Below are 18,656 nucleotides of genomic sequence, written 5' to 3'. Positions count from 1 at the left end.
AACAACTCTGGCACCCAATGCAATCTCTCTGGCTATGAAGCTGCCAGCCCCTTGAAATCTGTCTCACACAGGGGTTGGGGGACCACCGGGCATTGCCATGGTGAAGCTGGGACCTCAGAGGAGCTGGGAAAGGCGAGAGGGGAGGTGCAGGCGGTGGAGCCTATACTTCCAGGATGCACAGCGCACTCAGAAGGGACTGTCAGGCAGCAGGTGAGGAGTGGAGAGCGAGTGCTTACAAAAAAGAACCTAAAAATAAGCCCCTTTTCAAGAAAGTTTCCAGAGGCAGTGCCTTGATATGTCGTCACTGCAGGAACAATGCTTCATGAGTAGCTCGCCCGGCCGAGTGGCCACCAGCAGAGAGTCATCACAGCTGTCACTTCTGGGCATGCATGTGTGCGGGGCCCTGCATCTATCCTTGCATGTAATCCCCATGGTAACCCCAAGAAGCCAACACTATACTCACTGTTTTACAGATAGGGAAATTGAAGCCCAGAGAGGCAGGTTACCAGGCCAAGGTGACCAACGTAGTGCATGGCAGAGCTGCGATCTGAACCAGGCTGGCTGACACGCTTGCCATCTCAGGCTTGAGAACAGGTGTGATGGCGGAACTGAGTTGGTTTTGCAGCAGAGGAGATACCTGAGACTGCCGCCACTTGGAGGAGCATCTGGCCTGGGAGGTGGGAGTCTGTGCTCCTTTCAGGAGACAGACACTCTGCTCTCCTGGGAGGAGTGGCCAGCTCTGGGCAGCCTGGGCCTGGGTCAAGGGAGGGGCTAGGAGTCGGAAGGCCTGTGTGACCTTGGGCAAGCCATGCACCTCTCTGGGCCTATTTCAACATGGGCATAATGAAGGGATGGGGTTGCTGTGAAGATTAAGAGAATAGTGCATGTCAGGTGTTTGACACAACGGGAAGTCCCAAAGCCACCCTGGGTGCAGTTAACGGTTTGGTGACCTTGTATCTCCCACCTCTTATGCGGGACGAACAAGCTGACCTTGGCTTCTCACCTCAAGGATGAGATGGATCTGCAGCGCTTTGTAGAATCCCTGTGCGCGCTCAGTCCCTTGGACCTAACGTTGCCACTACAAGGACTGGGTGAGCTTGGGCAGCTAACACCTTGGTCTGCAGCCTCCTCGTCTGTAAAACGGAGTAGCAGTGCCACTTCTCATACTTCTGAGTGAGACTGAGTGAGAGAAGAACTCAAGCCCCTGGCTCAGTGCCTGCTTAGGTGAAAAATGACACAATGACACTGCAGATGTCATCACTGCCATCTCACCACCAGCGTCATTTTAGCCAGGAAATTCCCAGGTGGCCACAGGGGCTCGGGGCAGCTCTTTCGCTGTGAGGATGAGGACCCCAGTGCCCAGAGCTCCCAGTGAGGGCGGCCGCCCCACGTACCATGCTGGCGAACAGCTCTCCGTCGTCATCGCAGGCCACCCCTCCGGGGCTGTAGAGCTGGAACCAGCCGTCCTTGCCAGCCCGCACGCTCAGCAGGCAGGAGTGGACCTGCGCAGAGGAAAGGCACATGGTCAGAGCCTCTCAGACCCTCCATAACGCTGACCCACGACCTACACACGCAACGTCAAAGGCTCGGGCCAGTCCTGCAATTAAGGAACCTGTTTAACTGTTAAGCCTAGAGACCCCAGTCTTCTACTCAATCCTGGGGAAAGCCCTTTGAGAAAACTGGTACCCACGATGGGGGCTCCAGCCATCAGCACCCGCCCTGTGGGCTAGAGGGCCCAGCCTGGCTTGGTGAGCTGCCTGAAAATTCTGTGGCTGTTATCAGGGGAGGGAGAGGCACTGGAAGCAACTGCTCAGACTCAGCCCAGTCCTCCTGTGCTTTTTGCGGGGGTGGTGAGAGGCATTTCTTTCTGTTCTCTTCTCTGTCCTTCTCTCCCCGCCTCTCTTTCTCTGCTCCACCCGTTCTCCGGGTTTCTGCTTCCCCCATTACTGGCCCTCACTTCCACGTCATCTGCCCCTCTTCCTCTGGGTATCTGCCTTCTTCCCACCCCGACCGTACTGGTTCACCCTCATGGGTGCTGCCCCTTCGCTCGGTCTGTCCTGCTCATTCTCTCTCTCTCGCTGGGACTCCCCCCCCCCCCCGTAAGTCCCCTGTGCACCTCCTGAGTCTCTGTGCCTCCCCTAGAAGGGTCTCTCTGCAGGGTGGGGGCCATTTTAGTGTCCAAAGCACAGCTCTCGCTGTGGCTGTCAACCTCTTCCCCAAAGCAACACCTGTCGATGCGGCTTGGCGTGGGTATGCGTGTATGCAAACACGTGTGTGTGTTTGGGGGAAACAGTTCCACACCCACCCCGGCCACTGCGGTAACTGCACAGAGAGAGAGAGATGGAGAAACATAGGCCTTTATTTTCTTCTCCTCCTTCCTGTCCTCAGAAGGAAGCTGAGAGATGTGCCCCATCATGTCCTTCAGGACTGAAGGGCGGCTGCTGCCAGGAGTCACTCACTCACAGACATGCAACTGATCACCATACACATACAAGGAAACAGAAAACAGAGGCTGTGGGGCTTTGATTTTTCCCTCGGAGTTGGAAGGATGTCAAATGTTATTGACTTCAAAGAACTAAGGAATCAGGGGTATGAAACCCTATTTGACAAATATAGTAAAGAAGTTTTAAGAAAACAACTCTGGCTTCATGTAGGAGGGAGAAAGCAGGAGTGGAGAATGGAGGGAGAGAAGGGAGAAACGGGAGAGGGAATCAAAGGAGGCGGCCGTCAGGAGGCGGAGGGCGAGGCGCCTGCGGGAAGGGGCTCGATTCCCAGCAGCCCCTGGGCCCCATATGTCATCCTGGCTTGGAAGCTTCCCTCCTAGCACTTGGCTCTGCCTCTCTACTCTGGGAAGCAGCTGGTACCACTTTTATTCTTCAAACTTCAAAGTCTGTGTCTGAAATAAAGGCTCACTTTCCAGGGGAATTCTGAGAATCACTGGTCCCACAAGTTAGAAGCTTCCTACCCGCTGGTTCTGCTTTTTCCCATTAGGCCTGAGAATCGCTTTTGGAATCAGGGTTTAGAATCATGGTGTTTTAGAACTAGAGCCTTCTAGATCCTTGTAGAACGAGGCTTTATAGCATGGCCTGAAGAGAATAAATTCTGGCTTCATGGAGAATAACTCACTCTCTTCTCTGCCCATCCTTATTCTCCCACTCTGCTTGGCTGGTGCTACCCCGCTGCCGCTGGGGCCAGACGCACTCATATCCCGGAACCCGTGTGCAGAGAGGAGACAGACCACCCGCATCCGGGAACCACATGCATAGAGAAGGGGGCCTGAGATCCTCAAGGCAGGGCCAGCATCCTGCAGTCTCCGCAGCCCTGCCTGGCCCAGTGTGCTTGCTGCAGAGCTGGTTACCGCAGAGGCTCTACAGCCAGACTCCCTGGGTTCGAATCCTGCCTCAGCATGTCCCAGCTGTGCGATCCTGGGGATGTAACGGAACCAGTTCTCTCTACTCTGAAAGGAGGGTAACTTGCTGTACAATGGGGATATACAGAGCCTGCTCCCAGGGTCATGTACGAGGGTTAAATGAGGAAATGCACATGCCTGACACAGGGTGAGCACATGACGGTCACACTGACGCAGCGGGGAACAGCTGAGGGGGCTCCCAGCCCACCCAGCATCCTGTTTACACTCACAGGCTCTGGGTGGAGGGCTGCCCTCTCCCTAAAGCCCAACTGTCTGAGGGACAGCGGAGCCCCTCAGGGAGGCTCTCCGCCATCTGCTCAGCAAAGAAAACCCAGCTCAGATTTCTCCATGCTGATTCCCCGAACAGCAGGACCCCAGAGAATCCGATGCTGTCTCAGCGCTGGCGCAGAGACCCTGTGCAGCCTCCCCTCACTCATGGCCTGTGGTCCCACGAGAAACTGCCAGCGGAGGGACCACCCTGTGAGCCTGTGTTTACAGGACAACACTGATGTCAGGGCCAGGGCCAAGCTCGGGCGGGGCTCTGTTTACGCACAGGCAGGGAGCCTCTGTAAACTGTTCTCAACACCCATGGGTGACCAGGGGGCCCTGACAGAGCCCACAGGGGCCCATGTGCATCTTGCTGAAGCCCCGACAGCAGGCCTTTGAGGAGGACAAGAGGCCTCACCTCTTGTCGCGGGTCTTCAGCGAACCTCTGAATCACGTACTTCAGTTCCCTGAAAGAGACGGGTGGGGACACAGTCACTCCCAGGGGCCCGGCTTAGGTGGACCAGGACAGGGGGTGAGGGGAGGAAAACTGGCTGAGCTGGCAGGATGAGGAAACTCCTGGACGGGCCTGGACGTGCGTGGCAGAACTTCCCGGAGCCTCCCAGAATGCACGTGACAGACAATGGGCTGGAGGGAGGGCTGGCTGCTGGGGATGACCTCAGGACAGAGGACATTCGTACCAGAAGAAGGTAACCAGGGCGTTGCCTAAATACTCACTTGGTGAACTTCTCGTGTGCGAGAGCTCTGTAACACAAACAAAAGGAAGAGTGCGTTAGCAGGGTGTTTTCGAAACAGCACAATGATCCAGAGATCTTCCTCTGGGGACGGCCTGGCTTTATGTCGGACTCGAAGAATGAAGGGGAAGCTGGGAATGAAACACTGACATTTTGTCCCTACTTGAAGCTGCGAAACAAAGGCCTCCTTTGATGAGTGAGCAAGTGAGCCCCCACACTCCAAGCCACCCCAGTGCCCACACCTGTAAACAGGAGAGGCGCTAGCTGGATGCTGTGAGCATATGTGCCTGCACGAGGATACCGGGGACCCAGGTGTGTTGGTTAATTGTTCCACAATTAAGGCACAGCAATACTAATTAAGGTTGCACATCAGGGTGACATTCAGGGACGATCGTCCAACTGAATTGCATCATGGGCCCACTGTCAAGTGTGTCCCCAGGGCTGTGCAGACAGAGGCAGCAGCCAATGACATCACTGCTCTTTGGAGATGCAGCAGCGGCTCTCAGGAGTCAGATTTCTCCAGTCTTGGGTCCTGGGGGCCCCAGGGACCCGCCAAGCCAGCAAATGGGGCAATTACTGAGTGTAATGTCCCCCTCAGAGAGCCACATTTCATAAACACAGGCTTGTTAATGGGCTCCTGAGAGAACCCCAGCTGCCTCCCAAGGCCTGGCTTCTTCACATCTATTAAAATAGAGGCCTGGAGGCATTTTAAGGCCTGGTTTAGACAAATCTTCTCCGCAGGCCATTATCCACCAGGCAGTTTTCTCCCTATTCTGCGATAGATTCAATATTGGGGTAAGGGCCGGCAAGACAGTCAAAGGGTCCATTTCTGGCCAACTCACTGTGGAACATGAGCTAATAATAATCATAATGGACATAATAAGACAGCTTTCAGCATATCGCTGTATGACATATAGAGTGATTCCACATGCATTTTTTTTTTTTTTTAACCATAGCCTCGGAGAGAGTAGAGGCCAGTCCCTGTCTGACGTGTAATAAAAACCACTAACTTGACTGCATGAGACATAGTGGGGACAGCTCTGTTTGTATCCTCAACTCAGTGAACCCTAACAATGCCATGAGGCAGTTTCCCCATTTTTCAAAGGGGGTGACATCTCCTCAAGGGTCCCAAAGCTGAGAACCACATCTCCATGTCCCACGGTGGTCCATGGTATTCCCAGGGGGACCTGGTGTGTCCCGTGACGTGACTGGCGGAGGTTTTTCTCCCAGGTCAGAGGCATGTGCGGGACTTACTCTTTGGGGAATGGAATGGGTTGAAGCAAGCTGGCCAGAGACGGTCTCCAGTCATCGTAGTCTGACCTAGAAGGAGAAGGGGTGACGTCAGTTTTGGTCTGGACCAGGAGAGGTTTACAGCGTGCTGTCGTGGATGGCCAAAGAGGGGGCGAGCATCTGGCAGAGACTCACATGGCACCAGCTCTGCTCTGACCATCTCAGTATCCAGGGAGCTGGTGTCTACAGCGTGGCCGCGAGGCCTGATGACTTCCATATGGCGACTGAAGGGGCTGGCCCCTAGCTCCCTGGGATTGCATTCCTCCAGGACTCTGAACCCAGGCTATGTGGTCACTGTTCCTTCCATCTTTTGAACTGTCAGGGGTGTTATAGGTTGAAACATGGCACACACACACACCACCTACATTCATACTCATATGTTCAAGTCCTAACACCCCAGCACCTCAGAATGTGACTATTTGGAGAGAGGGCCCTTACAGAGGTGATTAAGGTAAAATGAGGTCACATAGGTAGGTCCTGATCGAATATGATCGGTGCTGTTGTAGAAGAAACACACCCAAAGGGATGACCACGTGAGGACACAGAGAGTAGATGGCCATCGACAGGCCGAAGAGAAAGGTCTAAGGAAACCAACCCTGCCCACAACTTGATTTCGGAGCTCCAGCCTCCAGAAAAGAAATTACTGTTTTTAAGCCGCCCAGTCTGTGTAATTTCGTTATGGAAACCCGAGTAGACTAACACAAAGGGGTTAGGCTGGGAAAGCAAAGCCATTCTCACCTTTCATTGACCAGAACTGACTGATTCATAAAAAGTAAAAATCACAGGCCATTTATTTGTATAATAGTTTGGGTCAACCTTCCTATCTATTGGATAACTCTATTCTGTGTCCAGATAACAGAATTTTTTAAAAAATCATTTATTTTTAGAGAGAGGGAAAAGGAGAAAGAGAAGGAGAGAAACATCACTGTGTGGTTGCCTCTCACTCACACCCCCAACTGGGGACCTGACGTGCAACCTAGTCATGTGCCCTGACTGGGAATCGAACCAGCGACACTTGGTTTGCAGGCCAATGCTCAATCCACTGAGCCACAGCAGCCAGGGTTTTTTTTTTTTTTTTTACAGTCACTGCTAATGGCAGTAGTAACATCAATGGTAGAAGCAATACAATAATAGTAGTAATACTAAAAAAATAAGAGCAGCTACAATTTTGTCAACACATTGTACATGCTCTCTGCATTATGCTAAAAGCTTTACCTTTGTTCATGTACTTTTCACAATGAAGATTATTATATATTATTTTATATATTTATAGAATTAATATATATGATTATATGAGTGGCCTCACTTAACAGATAAGAAACCAAGGCTCACTCAGCAGTGGCTGAGGAGAAATCAAATCCTGGCTTGTGTGACACAGACCCTTGGCTCCTGCTGCCCTGAGAGACTGACCACAGCTGAGTTCTCGGGTGAGACCAAGTCCAGGAGTGTCACATTGCATTTGGGTGTTATCGGGAACAACATTAGCATGAAGGGTAACAAGAGCTGCAATTTGCTGAGCACCCACTGTGTGTCGGCACCTGCTAGCTCATGGAATCGGCACCCCCGGTTGGCGGACAGGAGTCCCTGTTACAAGTGAGAAGTGGTTAAGGAAGTGGCCAAGGTGACTGCAGAGCTGTGCCACCAAAGGTCATGGGGAGGGAAGCAACAGCTTCTGAGGCGGCTGTGGAGTCAGCAGGGCTGCTTCCCCTCCCACCAGCACAGCTTCTTAAAGAAGCGACTTCTGCCAACTCCTCCGAGAAGCCAGGAGGGTCAGGAAACGGGAAAGAGCGCGTGCGGCACAGCCACGCCTCCACCTGAGGACAGACAGGCCTTCACCGGGCAATGGTGCTCACACACATCCAGATTAGCACACACACCTGATTCTTGGTCCTACAGCCCCAGAACTCCTTCACGTTGAGAATTCAGTGTTCCTCAAGCTTCTTTTCATCATCTGGTACCCCTCTGCCCCCTGCCCTTTACCCCCCACCCCATGGAGTTTTCTTGGCATATTTTACTAATTGTTCTTCCAACATACTGTACATGTTTATGTGCTATATGTCTATCTATGCTTTAGACAGAAAGAGTAGGCAAGATATTTCCACCCCCAGAACCTATATTCACCTTCATCAAGAATGGACAGTTTAGATAACTCCTGGGTGAGAGCTTCCCACCCCATCTTCCTCCAAATCCACAGTGGTAAAGTGGTGGCCCACGGGATCCAGCTCACACCCCGGAGGGTTCTGAGGAAGGACTCATGTGCCACACACACACAGGAGAACTCCCAGAAAAGCCTGGTGGCCTGAGTGAGCTAAGTTCTCCAGTGCTACTGGCTGAGGTTTACTAAGCACTTACTAGGTTGTGTGCTGGCATGAGTTTGCTCGCTTAATCTTCAGAACAGCCACTGAGGGAAAAGAGAGAATCACACCTACTTTCAGGTGAGAGAGCGAGGCCTGGAGCACCTCAGTGACCTGTGAGTTCAAGCAGCGAGGGAGCATGGAGCAAGGATTCTGTAGACCCCAGTGCCCAAGGTTGGGCACCTGCTCTGTGCCATCCACGGATGGCTGGGCACAGGGTCCTCACAGGCCTGTTGGATGCACATTGGGACACAGTCCTTTTGACCCAATACCTGTATGCTTCTAGGGGGAGAAGGGCTATATATTTTCATAGCTTGCATGTCTTCCCTCTAAATCCCTCCCCTCCCACATCCCTAACTGTCACCAACTCTGACTCCTGGTTTCCAGAAAACCTGAAAGTAACAGCAAGCATTCTGGACAGTGCTTGTCCTGTTCCACGTACCCACATGGATCGGCCCAGGTGCTCCTCCCAGAAAAGCGTCCCCACTCTAGACAAGAACATGCTGGCCCAAGCGCGAGCGCCTGGCTCCTGCGTCTGTGCTCCCGCCCGCTGAACCACATGACACCTTGCGTCTCCTGCATTTTCCTGTGAGGAAAGGCCATTTCCCTAATCAAAAGAGGGCACTAAAAGCGTTTTTTTGGCTTTAAGATAATAAATTGTTACTTGTAAAAATGCCGTTAATGCAGAAAACCCTTAGGAGACTTTAAACGGCCCGTAATCAAAGGGGGTATTGTAGCCAATGTGTGGGCACACGCTGGGCTCCACCCAGGGCAGTGATGTAGCCCAGCCCAGGGTTCACTCCTGAGTGGACAGGGATGTTGACAAGCCTGCTCCGTGTCCCCAGGTGCTAAGCTCAGTGGGATGAGGCTGAGTCCAGGGCAGAGGTCTGGGTGGAAGCCCTCTCCCTCCCACGTCCCTCTACCCTGGAGCTTGGCTGCCTGTGGGCTCCATTATGACATCTCAAACAGGACCAAGAAAGGGGCTGTGGGGGCGACGAGGAAGAGGCAGACAAACTTCCTTTCTCGCCTCTGCCCAGCCCAGCTCCAAGTCTGTGGCTGGCTCCTGGCCATGCTCCAAACACCGGGTCCGACCAGTTTGAGCATGAGCAGGGCTTTTGTTGGGCAGGGGGTGGGAGGCTAGGTGTCCAGGGACTGACCAGGCCCAAGGGACAGGGCGAGGGAACCCATGGCCAGCAGAGCACCTGCCAAGAGCATCTGGAGAGCAGTGCCAGACTCAGGGTTGGCGAGCCAAGCAGGCAGAGCAGCAGGCCCAGCTACCAGTGTCCTGACCACCCACCCACAGGAAGGAGACAAGACAGCCAGGCCTTCCCCGGGCTCAGCAGGGAAAGGGAGAGCAGGGGAGGCACCTTGTGCATTCTGTTTATGGGGCCAGGGCAGCTCCAGAACCCGCATTTACAGATAAGAAACGGATGCTCAGAGAGGTCTGGACACCTGCTAAAGGTCACAGGCAGGATTCCCAAGCTCCCAATCAATCCACCTCCCTGGACCAAACTCCTGGTATTTCTTTTCAGTGGAGCTGCGGCATCTGGCTGGGGCGGTTCTTCACCAAGCAGGACTATGTTGGGTGATATACCACGTTTTCCATGTCCCCTCCTGGAGCCTGCCTTCTGCATTCCAGTCACACCCCCCAGTCATCAGGATAAACCCACGTCCATCTGAATTTTCCCTAATAGCCCCCCATGGCTGGGGCATCTTCCAACTGACCTCCAGCCCATCAGGCCTCTTTTTAAATTCAGGTTTTTGCAAAAATAACAAGTAGCCAGACTAGAGCTGATCAGAATGAGTAGACGTACTCACATCTCCCTCACAATGGCTGCATTTTTCTCTTCGTGGACAGGAAGAGCATCCCCTTACCTGTGGCCTCACATGTGGCCAGCGGCTTCCCACACTCCATCCCACTGGGCAGGCGATGTCACTGCCTTTAGTAGTTGGTGCTACTCGATCCAGAGGGACTGAGAGCAGAGATCAGTTGGGACCCCCAGCACTTGGCATAGAGCCTGGCCCAGCTGAGGTGCACAGTATATATTTGATAAAGGAATGCATAAATAGATGGATAAATAAATACATGAATCACATGCAGGTGCCCAGCAGACTAAGAACTGGACTCCAAACTACCAAAGACCAAAATCTGTCCAGCTGTCAAGTCCAGGTTCTTTCCCTCAGACCACCCAGCCTGGGCCTCCCAAGGTGATGTTTGCAGCGGCAACCCTGACCTACATTGGGAATAGCCTTCCTTTTCAAGGGTCTCCAGGGAACTTTTTGAGGTTTCCGTGCCTTTTCAGATGTGACATTCTAACGATGTGTGGGAACACGTGACTACAGGCCCCAGCGGGGGGAGGGCCGAGATGCTCTCACTTGGAGACCAGCGGTGCCTGCTCTGACAGACAGGGTTGGCAAGCTGGGCCCAGGCGCTAAGCCTGGCTTCCTCTGCCCCCACGGTGTCCTCTTAAGACCCCTCAATGCCACATTAGAGCCTCTGCTCTTTTATTCTTTACACGTAACTCATTTAGGGAACACGTCTATTGAGAACAGCAGTCCTCTCTTACTAAGAACCAGCACTGGGCCAGCCTGGAAAAGTCCCATGTCACTCAATTCTCACAGCAGCCCTCTGAGAAAGACACCCATTTTACAGACAAGAAAACCATGGGCAAGAGGAGCCAAGAATGTTGCCCACAAATACACAGCAAATTGTCACACGGTTGCATTTCCTTAATTCCCAAATGCAGGCTTCTTGCCATCTGAGTGTGCTTTGAATGTCATATTTGTCTTTTACAGTACTTCCTCTCAAGTGCTGTTATTAAATCAATGAAGCATCTTACTCTCAATGGTGTCTTAAAATAAAGGAAACACAGTTGTGATCAGGAAGTACAGTAACTCCCATTTGCCCGCTGTCTACACCTGCAAGGCGCCCAGAACCATGCCCTCCCCCACGCTAATGCCCGGAGGCAGCTGTGGCTCAGAAAGACAAGCAACTCGCCCAAGGTCACAGGTCAATATGATAGATCTGAGGCCTTTGAACCCTGCAGCCTGGCTCTAGCGTGTCATATATTGAGTGCTTTGAGCTGCTGGGGTTTTGGGAACCCAACATGTCCTAGGCCCTCTAGTGGGCCAGTGACTCCAGCAGGTAGCAGAGCTGGAGAAGGGACGTTGCCTGGAAAAGAAGTTATCAGGCTCAGACTGTGCTCTGAGCTCTGTGCATTGGCCAGAACACCTCTGGCTCCCAGTGGGCAGCCCCTGACCGGGCCCCTGACCCCTACCCTCGCCTTGGCAGCTGGGTGATGCGGGCAGGCAGGAGGCCTGGAAGCAGATCAGGAAGAACAGAGTCCTCATTCATGAGCATGTTTATGAAGAAGGAAAAAAATGTGTGTGAACTGCATGATGAAACTCAAACCCTTAGTGTTTAATGAGAAATATGAGCCAGGGCTGAAGCCAGCAGAAGGCCTAGGAGCTCCAGGTGCCTGCGGAAAACAGCCAGAGTCAGGGGCGAGGTGGAGGACAGGGCTGCTCTGGCCCGGTGGGCCGTGCCTCAGCCAGGGTGAAGAGGGTATGAGGGCCACGGCTGACCTGTCTCAGAAGGCTGACCCCACTCCTGGGAGAAACTGGGAACTCCCCCGTGCCTTGGAGAGACTGAGGCATGTTCTAGGAGCAACTCTCTGAGCATAATTTGGAATTTCCTTTGGCAAATGTGAGGAGATGGGTGGGATGGGGTGTCGCTAAATGCAGTTGTGCCCTCAGCTGGCCTCTGCTGCTAGAGCCACGGGCAAGGCTGGAACTGACCCCCTGGGGGGCCTCACTCTCTCCTCTCAGGGCCTGAACAGGGCAGAGGAAGTATTTGCAGATGCTGCCTCCACATTCTCCTTTTCGACCACAGGAAGCCACTGTGTGATGTGTGTGTAGGTGTGTGCATGTGTGTTCATCTTCACAGACACCACAGCCCTGCTTTGAGTGCACAGGGGCCTGCCAGGCGCCTCCCAGACTTATCCTCCAGCTCACCAGCAGGTCGCTTCCACCCTTCAGGATGCTGTGCGCACTCCAGGCCACAACACGTTGATGACAGAGGCAGCACAAATGCTGCAGAGCATGCAATAGACTCAGAGACTCAGGAAAACCCTGGCAACACTGATGAGCTCCTGAAGCCAGGCCTCCCCCTGGACTGAGGGGCCTGGCGCCCAGACATCAGACAGGTACCCTAAGCCGGTTAGATGTGACCATGCCATCATTCCCCAATCTGAAAAGCCCACCACCTGACTGCACCTGGCAGTGCCAGCCTCGGGACTCGGTCCTGAGAGTGGGGCCGAGCTCTGTTCTGAAGAACAGGACTCGTGGGAGTGAGCAGGGGAGGCACTGGCTGGGGTCTCCAAATTCAGCTGGCCTGTGGCACCCCAGAGCTCAGCACAGGTTCCTCCATCTGGGGCTCTAGGAACCAGGTATGTGAATCTGGGATGAGTCTGAGTAGTACAAGTGTGAATGGTGGAACTGGAAAGACTCTCAGGGGTCAAAGGTTAATATAGCCCCCTTCTAGAGGTTCACAGAGGAGTAGAGACAGGCCTGAAACCTCCAGCTCAGACTGGGTCTCCTGGCTCCTTCCCAGAGCTTTTCCCACCAGCCAGAAGTGTACGGGGCCCGATCCGCATGCACTTCCCTCCCTGCCCGTCAGAGAGCTCATGAGGAAGAGTTGGGGGGCCTGGTCCTTGGATCAATTGGGGCACCACTTTCCAAAAAGACACTCCCTTTACAGGTAACCACACAGATGCTCACAGGCACACACACAAAATAAAACAGACATGTATATAGACAAATACACCGAGCACATATGGCATGCAGAGATCACACAACACACACACACTCACATGCTGGCTCACAGGCGTACCTACACACATACAGAGAAACACACACATGCTCCAACTCTTGTGTATAAACGCTTATAGCCACATGTGTTCACACACAGCCACGCATGCACAAAAGCAGCACAGTGCTCCTACACCCACACTGTACACTCACACACATGCACACACTCAGGCAATCACACATGTACTATCACACCACACACACTCATAGCCATTCACCATATAAAGACATAAACTCAGAATGAGCCCACACCCTACACAACATGCCGAGGTTCACAGATTCACACACACACTTGGGCACCCGTGTGCTCATGCATACACATACACACACATATTCTTAAACTCATGCACACACGTGTGCTTGTGTACATAACTACACATGTGTGCCCAGACACTGCAGCATATGTATATACACACCCCAAATGTGTGCCCTCACACCTTGCACCTGTGCACCCACATTCACACGTTCCCACACCCCAACTCAGGTGTGCACACTCGGCATGCCCACCTTGCATGCCTCAGACCAGCGAAGATGGACTGCAAAGCCAGGCCCCCCACACCCCGCACGGAGAAGGGACACTCACAGCAGCTTGAGGATTTCCACGTAGCAGCCGAGTGTGCGGTCAGCCTGGGGGCCCAGCTCAATGCTCATGGTGCTGCAGGCAGGGCTGACCATGAGGCAGTCGATGAGGTTGGGCTCGCTGTCGTTGCCCGCGCTGGCTGTCAGCGCCGGCTTGGCAGTGCTGGTATGCTCCACCTCCACGTGGATCTCGCTGGAGGCCACGACCACCGACTTGAGCCGCGCCTCGGACAGCGTGGCTTCCTGAGACACCAGGTCTGGGCTGGGGTGCAGAAGGCGCAGAGGTAAGGTGGGCTTCCGGTCGCAGGGCTGCTGGCAGCCGTTCCGGATCTCCTTCAGGCTGGGGGAGTTGTCGCGGCTGGGGGGGAGGCAGAGGGACCGTGTGAGTGCAGGCAGTGGCACGCGCCCTGGACATCAGCCGTGAGCTACAAGACCAAGGGAGCGCTTCCGCCCTGAACCCCATGGCATGCGCTACAAGCTAGTGCTCGTGGTCCCCGGTCCACAAGGGAGGAACCTGAGGCTCCGTCTGGGAAAGTGCCTTGTTCATGGTCTCAAGACAGGGAGAGGTGGAAATGGCATCCAAACCAGCCGTCTGTCCCTAAAGCACATGCTATAGTCCCTGCACACAGTAGGTGCTCAACACGTATTTGCTGAATGAATGAGTGAATGTTAATCTCTATGAGGTACCTCCACGCTTTCCCTGGCAGCCTTCCTGACACACCAGAGACCTACTAAGCGATTTTGCTTCTAATGTCTTCCTCGTAGTCTCAGTGTTCCCCTTCTCCTCCCGAAGCCATTATGTCCTTCAGGGCAAGGCCCAGGCCCACCTCCACTGCCCCATCCCCAGCCAGGTGAGAAAGGTCAGCCTCCACTCTCCATATGGGAACCCACTTCAAGGGGACCCCAAATCCCAGAATCCTACACTCCTGGAGCCTGCAGGCTCTCCTGTCCGCAGCAGGACCCCCTCCCCATTACAGCACCACCAACCACCTGAAGAAATGACGAATGAGAAGGGTGTTAACTGAGAACAGGCTTCATGCATCATTGGTGTCTCATTTCTTTGGGAAATGCTGGGCCGAACACCATGAAACTGGTGCCGTGAGGCTGGTTAAAGCACCTCCTCACTGGGCACTTCCAAACATTACCAGGAGGCACATAAGACTGAAGGTAACTCTAGCAGTAGATTTCCCTTGTTGGTGGCCCTGGACTGGCACAGCGCTAAGTGCTAATACAGACTTCTCAGATATCTCTGAATGGCGACATTACCATTTTCATGTTAGGAGGTCAAATGACCTACCCTTGATCACAGGGATTGTAAGTGGAAGGGCCCGGGATTTGACACAAGGTCTCTGACTGCCAAGCCCAGGCTCCTTACCACCATAGCAGCTTCCAAGATCCCATATGATCCCATGCACATCCTCCTCCTCCATACCACCATAGCAGCTTCCAAGATCCCATATGATCCCATGCACATCCTCCTCCTCCATACCACCATAGCAGCTTCCAAGATCCCATATGATCCCATGCACATCCTCCTCCTCCATGAAGTCTTCTCTGATTCCTTCCACCTGCCACCCTCTGAACCAGAGCTTTCCATCGCTGGCTGGACACCAGTGTCCTTTATGGCATGTCTAAACATCCTGAAGGCAAATTAGATCGAAATCCCTAGTGGGGTCTAGACACCCTGTGTGTGCAGTGAAGGTTGAGCCCACTGCTCCGAGAGACTCAGAACACAATGATATGGTTACAAACAGCTCACACAGTCTCTCCCTAAATGTGCCACATGCATGTGCCCTGTGCTTCCAAAGATGCATGCCCTCCTTGTGCATCAGGCCTGGACTGAGCGCACAGAACTACAACTCAACACACACAGAGGACCTGAATTTATCAAGCACATGCCACGACCCAGGCCTGAGCTGAGCCCACCAAGGATGTTTGAGAAATACACTTTAAACTTTGCTGGGGAAAAACAAAAGCCATGGGCTAAAGTCCGAAAATCCTATGGTTGATGGAAAATTGTGTGTGTGGTCCATGGCAGGAGGGCTATGGGTTCAGAGCTAATTTGCTGCTCAAATGCTCAACACTCCATTTCCCTTTGTTTGCCTTTGCTGGGATTTAGGAGTGGATTTTCAAGGCTGTCTGGCTCAGAGCGGGTGATTTTCCAGTGAGCCATGTTAACCTGGGTCAAGTTGTCTGCTCTTTTGTGTGTGAGTACATCACGTACCGCAGAGAGCACTGCGGATGGGCCCTGAGGACATCACAGGGCTTCAGTGTCCAAGGACTGGCCAACAGAGCCTGGGGAAGGTCTCGCAAGATCGTGGCCCTCGCATGATTTCCTGGAGGAACTAATGGCATCACTTGGAACTCAAGCTACTGTGGGTTCCAAGGGGACCTGCCTTAACCTCTCTGTGCCTCCACCAGGGGCACCTGGTTACAACCACGACTTACAATTCCCCAAGGTCATGCTTGCCCCCTCTAGTCCATCCTCCATGCAGCTGCTGCCTGAGGGGAATTTGGAAACTGACATCTCATCAAGTCCCTTCCTTACTTAAAACCCGATGCTCTCAGGATAAAAACCCCACAACTGAAAGCTAGGCAGGGTTCTGCCACTCAGAGTGTGGTCCCCTGACCAGCAGCATCTGCATTCCTCGTTGTCTGTTGGACAAGCAGAGTGTCAGGCCTGCCCCAGACCTGCTGAATCTAACCTGCATTTCACACACCCTCCCAAGGGCAGCTCAGCACAGGAGGCTTGAGCAGCTCAGCAGTACGAGCCTGTCCATGGCTGGCCCTCTCTTCTCCAGCACCTTCTTCTGCTGCTCTTTCCCTCTCCCTGCTGCAGTCACCTCCTCCCCTGCTGTGGCCCTCCATCTTTAGACGGAGCAGATCACCTGAGCAGTTTGCCAAGAAAGCAGATTCCTGAGCTCAACCTGGACACATGGCATCCAGGAGTCTGCTTTTAAAGAAGCAGTTCAGGTGATCCTGAAGCAGGTGGTTAAGGACCACAGACAGAAAAATGTGACTATTGGCAACTCCGCCTGCCCTGCCAGGCCTTTGTATGTTCTGTTCTCTCTGCCTGGATCACCTCATCCTGTGTCTTGCCTGTTGACAGCTAGAAAGTCTCAACTTAAATATCAATCCCTTCCTCACTTCCCCGGAGAAAAGGGGTTCTTAACATTGGCCATGAACTCGACCTGCCTGGGGAGTTAAAACAAAACAGAACAATCCAGTGCTGGGGCCATCCCAGTTCAATCAGAACTGCAGTGGGTGGGACCCCGGCACCACTTTCTATGAGGATATAACCAGCAGTATACTGAAAAAGAAAGCCCTGTTTTGTAGTGTTGGCCAATTTCCTTGGTGTAAATACTCCTACCGTGATCAAATTCAAGCCACCAGTGTGTCCCCACTGACTGTAGAATTGGGAAGAGGTGTGCTTCCATGGAATAGGGCTCCAGCACGCTGCGGGTGTCACTTACACACAGAGTGGCCAAGTGCGCAAACCTGCAGTGCAGGGCTTCCTGAGTGTTTCCTCGTACCCGTCTAGTAACCGCCCCCCAGCTCGGGGTTCCTCCACCTTGGTGCTGCTGAAATTTTGGGCCAGATAGCTCTGGTAATTCTCGGTGGGATGCTGTCCTGCACCTGGTAGCATGATCAGCAGCATTTTTGACTTCCAGCCCTGAGGTGCCACCAGCACCCCTCCTTTTGCTCAAGTTGTGGCAACCCAAAATATCTCCAGACGGTGCCAAGTATCCCTGGCAGTAAAAATTGCCCCCAACTGAGAACCACTGGCCCAGATCAAGATGGGAAACATTTCCAGAAGTCCAGAAGTGTCTCTCATGCCTTTCCACCTAACTCCCCACCCCAAAGGGGGCCACTGTCCTGGCCTCTATCACCAAAGATTCATTTTGCCTGTTCTTGAAGGAAAAAGAATCGCACTGTATGTATCTTTTGGGTCTCACTTCTTTTCCTCAATATTATGTGTGTGAGATTTATCCATGGTTGCATGAATTCATTCATCCCTGCTGCTATATAGTATGGCCTTTGAGAACAGATCACAACTTATTTATCCATTCTACTGTTGTAGGAGTTTGGAGTTGAGGCAGATTTCAGTTTTGGGCCATTAGAAATAATGCAGCAATAAACATTCTTGTATGTATCTCCTGGTGAATATTCCAAAAGCTATGAGGAGTTGGATCATGGAGTAGATGTATGCTTATTTTTACGTTCTGATTTTATAAAGCCTCCCCAGGTGACTCTGATATACAGCCAGGGTTGAGACTCCCTGCTGGAGACCATGTTAATGACGCCTCTGGCTTCTGCCATCACAGCCTTGACCAAACTGTACTGTAACTGTGTGCTTACTCATGCCCCATCCCTCTCCCTCCGCTGGTACCCCATCCACTCTGGGAGAGCAGGGGTCCCTTCTGGCTCTCTCACTTGTACCTTCAACACCTGGCACTTAATGGGCCCTCACTGAGTGAGTATTGAGTGGACGAGAGACGGAGGACACTCACTTTTGCTGTGCCCAGTCCCCCAACATGCAACAGTGTGCATGGTTCTTAACCCTGGTTCTTCCCACCCCCCCTTCCCCTGGGATGGGAGCTGGGAGAGAGATTTCCAGCATCCTTGTCTTTCTGCCTCCTGCTCTTGAGTCAGAAAAACCCTGCTCCAGGGCACCCTGGCAAGGCTGTGGAGACGCAAAGGGAAAACTCTGGGATGTGTGGTTTCCTGCTCCTGCCCCTGTCCCCCAGCCGAGTCCGAGCTCAGTATCCAGGAAGAGGGCCCAAGGAGGCTGAGATGAGTCAGAGGCTTCGGGAGGAAAAGGAGCCTGAGAGACTCCTCATGCTCTTCCTGCTTGCTGAGGTGGCCTGAGTTTGCTGCATGCAGATCTGATCAGCTCTAGAGCTAGAACGTACGAGGCCAAGGGCAAGGGACCATCATTGTACACAGGGATGCTGGGATGGCTATACAGGCTGTGCACTACCCTCTGACTTCTTTTTTACTTTAATATAGCATGTTATAGGGTATATTACAGGCACCTGGGAACACTCAGCATGACATCTGCATGTTCTGGCCTCAAGGGTACAGTCACCTCTTTCTGAACACGGAAATGATTCAAGATGGACATGGTCCCTTTGA

General features: G+C 53.0%; 1 protein-coding gene across 1 annotated transcript in view; it reads right to left on the bottom strand.

Moving 5' to 3' along the window:
• Positions 1 to 18,656, bottom strand: part of CMIP (c-Maf inducing protein) — a 223,102-nt gene that overhangs the window by 11,968 nt on the left and 192,478 nt on the right. The window contains exons 10-14 of the mRNA XM_090259536.1: positions 13,525 to 13,878; positions 5,683 to 5,748; positions 4,412 to 4,438; positions 4,095 to 4,143; positions 1,395 to 1,502 (exon numbers count right to left, since the gene is read on the bottom strand). Of these exons, the coding sequence (XP_090115662.1) occupies positions 1,395 to 1,502; positions 4,095 to 4,143; positions 4,412 to 4,438; positions 5,683 to 5,748; positions 13,525 to 13,878 (604 nt within the window). The remainder of the gene's footprint in view (positions 1 to 1,394; positions 1,503 to 4,094; positions 4,144 to 4,411; positions 4,439 to 5,682; positions 5,749 to 13,524; positions 13,879 to 18,656) is intronic.

Source organism: Furipterus horrens, unplaced genomic scaffold (genome assembly GCF_987537825.1).
Source record: "Furipterus horrens unplaced genomic scaffold, mFurHor1.1.pri manual_scaffold_13, whole genome shotgun sequence".
NCBI lineage: Eukaryota > Metazoa > Chordata > Mammalia > Chiroptera > Furipteridae > Furipterus > Furipterus horrens.
Note: the sequence above shows the minus strand (reverse complement) of the source record. Positions and strands in the feature narration are given on the sequence as shown.